We start from the raw sequence: 2891 nt of genomic DNA, 5'->3' as shown, positions 1-2891 counted from the left end.
TTTTTTGGGGGGGCCAAACGTTGGGAAACACGGACACAAATCAAGGCTCTTCCATGGACAAACCCAGATGTGTCCCTGTGTCCATCACCAGGGAATCCCAGACTGGTTTGGGTTGGAAGAAACCTCAAATCCCACCCAATCCCACCCCCTGCCATGGGCAGGGACACCTCCCGCTATCCCAGGCTGCTCCAAGCCCCCTCCAACCTGGCCTTGGACACTTCCAGGGATCCAGGGGCAGCCACAGCTTCTCTGGGCAACCTGTTCCTTCCCTGTTCCCACGTCCCTTCCAGCTGACACATTCCCTGGTTCTATATCAAAGGAATGTGGTGTTTACCATAAAACCCTTCCCAGAGCATCCCTGGATCCCCTCCCTGCACGGCTCAGGGCTCTCCATCTCTTTTCCCCCCCCCAGAACACGCTTTCCTCAGGAAGTGGCTCCTGCTCTCCGACCCAGAGGATCTTTCCGCGGGGGCCAAGGGCTACCTGAAGGTCAGCGTCCTCGTGCTGGGGCCTGGGGACGAAGCTCCTGTGAGTATCCCCCTGGATCCCGTGGGACCTTCCACCCTTCCACCTCCCCGGGCCGCCAAACATCCCTTCCCAGGGAAGCAGCACCTTGGGTCTTCCTCCGTTTCGGGGGCAAAGAGCTGCTTTTTGTCGTGGAATCCCAGCCATGGAATCACAGCCTGGTTCGGGCTGGGAGGGACCTTAAATCCCATCCCACCTTCCACTAGCCATGGAATCCCAGCCATGGAATCACAGCCTGGTTTGGGCTGGGAGGGACCTTAAATCCCATCCCACCTTCCACTAGCCCAGGTTGCTCCGAGCCCTGTCCGGCCTGGCCTTGGACTCTTCCTGGGATGGGGAATCCACACCTGTCTCTCCTTTGGGGTTTCCCTGCTCGTCCCGGGGCTGTTGGGAAGCCTGGTTGAGTTTCCCTTCTCTCCCTGTCCCCCCTTGCAGCTGGAGAAGAAGGAGGTGTCCGAGGACAAGGAGGACATCGAGGCCAACCTGCTGCGCCCCACCGGGGTCACCCTGCGGGGGGCCCAGTTCTGCCTCAGGATCTTCAAAGCCGAGGATTTGCCCCAGAGTAGGTGTCATGTTCCCTTCACTTTGAGCGCCCTGGATCCCTCGGCGTCGCGGCGTTCCGGGCAGGAATTCGGGCTCAGGGGAGGGAATTATCCACAGCCTCGGTCCAAAGACCTTCTCGATGTGCTGGGAGATGGGTCTGCTACTGGTGCAAACTGGTTTTGTCCCCCTGGGGAGTCTCTCCCCGATGGAAAAGCCGGTGGGACAGCCGGGACCGGGCGGGCGCCGCTCCCGGAATTCCTTGAGCTTCAGGGTCTCCCCCTCCTCCTCCCAGTGGATGATGCTGTCGTGGACAACGTCCGGCAGATCTTCGGCTTCGAGAGCAACAAGAAGAACCTGGTGGATCCCTTCGTGGAAGTCACCTTTGCCGGCAGGACGGTCAGCGGGGCCCGGGCAGGGCTGGGGGGGCAGGGGGGGCTCCCTCGGGATCCTGGGAATGGGATGGCAGTGGGATAGTCCCTGGGAATGGGATGGCAGTGGGATAGTCCCTGGGAATGGGATGGCAGTGGGATAGTCCCTCCCGGGTCCCTGGAGCTGGGATGGCAGGGGAGTGTTCCCTTGGGATCCCTGGGGCTGGGATGGCAGTGGGACACTCATTCCTGGGTTCCTGGGGCTGGGATGGCAGTGGGATGTTCCCTTGGGATCCCCGGGGCTGGGATGGCAGTGGGATGTTCCCTTGGGATCCCCGGGGCTGGGATGGCAGTGGGATGTTCCCTTGGGAGTTCCTGGGGCTGGGATGGCAGTGGGATGTTCCCTTGGGATCCCCGGGGCTGGGATGGCAGTGGGGTGTTCCCTTGGGATCCCCGGGGCTGGGATGGCAGTGGGATGGTCCCACCCAGTTCCCTGGGGCTGGGACACCAGTGGAGTGTTCCCTCAGGATCTCTGGGGCTGGGATGGCAGTAGGATAGTCCCTCCTGGCTCCCTGGGGCTGGAATGGCAGTGGGACAGTCCCAAGGGCTGGGATGGCAGCAGGATGTCTCCACGACTGGGATGGAAGTGGGACAGTCCTTTCCAGATCTGTGGAGCTGGGACAAGAGTGGGGTGGTCCCTTCTGGCTCCCTGGGGCTGGGATGGCAGTGGGACAGTCCCTCCCAGTTCCCTGGGCAGGGATGGCAGTGGGGTGTTCCCTTGGGATCCCTGGGGCTGGGATGGCAGTGGAGTGTTCCTTTGGGATCCCTGGGGCTGGGATGGCAGTGGGGTGTTCCTTTGGGATCCCTGGGGCTGGGATGGCAGTGGAGTGTTCCTTTGGGATCCCTGGGGCTGGGATGGCAGTGGGACAGCCCCGTTCCCAGCCCTATTCCCAGCCCTATCTCTGTGTGTGTGACATACTGGGTTCCGTGTGGTGCCACCAGAGCAGTTTCTCCTCTGGGCACTTCCTGGTGCTGATGCCTCACAAACGGGTCTGGAGAGGCTGAACCCACGAGCTGCCACCTGCCCTTTGAGCCACAGCAGCACTGAGGGGCTGGAAGTCTCCTCTTCCCATGGATCTTCCCATGGGAACACCATCTGGGGGGGGAACACAGGCTTGGGACATCATTCTGGTGGTCCTGAGGTGGGGAGATCCCCGAGCATCCCCCAGCATCCTCTGCCTCCTGCACTGAGGGGGCTGCAGAGCCCCACGGGGTCGCCCATGGGATGGAGGTGGGATTTTGGGGATCCTGAGGCTTCCCAGCTCCCGGGGTGGTGGGAGCAGCACTGACTGTTCCCTCCTCCGTCCCACCCCTCCAGCTCTACTCCAGGATCCTGGAGAAAAACGCCAACCCCCAGTGGAACCAGTGCCTGACCCTGCCGGCCATGGTGAGCAC

The 2891-nt window shown here is 62.1% G+C and overlaps 1 protein-coding gene across 1 annotated transcript in view; it reads left to right on the top strand.

Annotated features, from left to right (window-relative positions):
- Positions 1-412: 412 nt before the first annotated feature.
- LOC108642772 (dysferlin-like) overlaps positions 413-2891 on the top strand; it is a gene marked incomplete at its 5' end in the record, with an annotated part of 5193 nt that continues 2714 nt past the window's right edge. The window contains 4 exons of the mRNA XM_029963728.1: positions 413-528; positions 961-1087; positions 1361-1464; positions 2815-2883. Of these exons, the coding sequence (XP_029819588.1) occupies positions 413-528; positions 961-1087; positions 1361-1464; positions 2815-2883 (416 nt within the window). The remainder of the gene's footprint in view (positions 529-960; positions 1088-1360; positions 1465-2814; positions 2884-2891) is intronic.

This window comes from Manacus vitellinus, unplaced genomic scaffold, assembly GCF_001715985.3.
Source record: "Manacus vitellinus isolate BGI_N305 unplaced genomic scaffold, ASM171598v3 scaffold_61_pilon, whole genome shotgun sequence".
NCBI classification, from domain to species: domain Eukaryota; kingdom Metazoa; phylum Chordata; class Aves; order Passeriformes; family Pipridae; genus Manacus; species Manacus vitellinus.
Note: the sequence above shows the minus strand (reverse complement) of the source record. Positions and strands in the feature narration are given on the sequence as shown.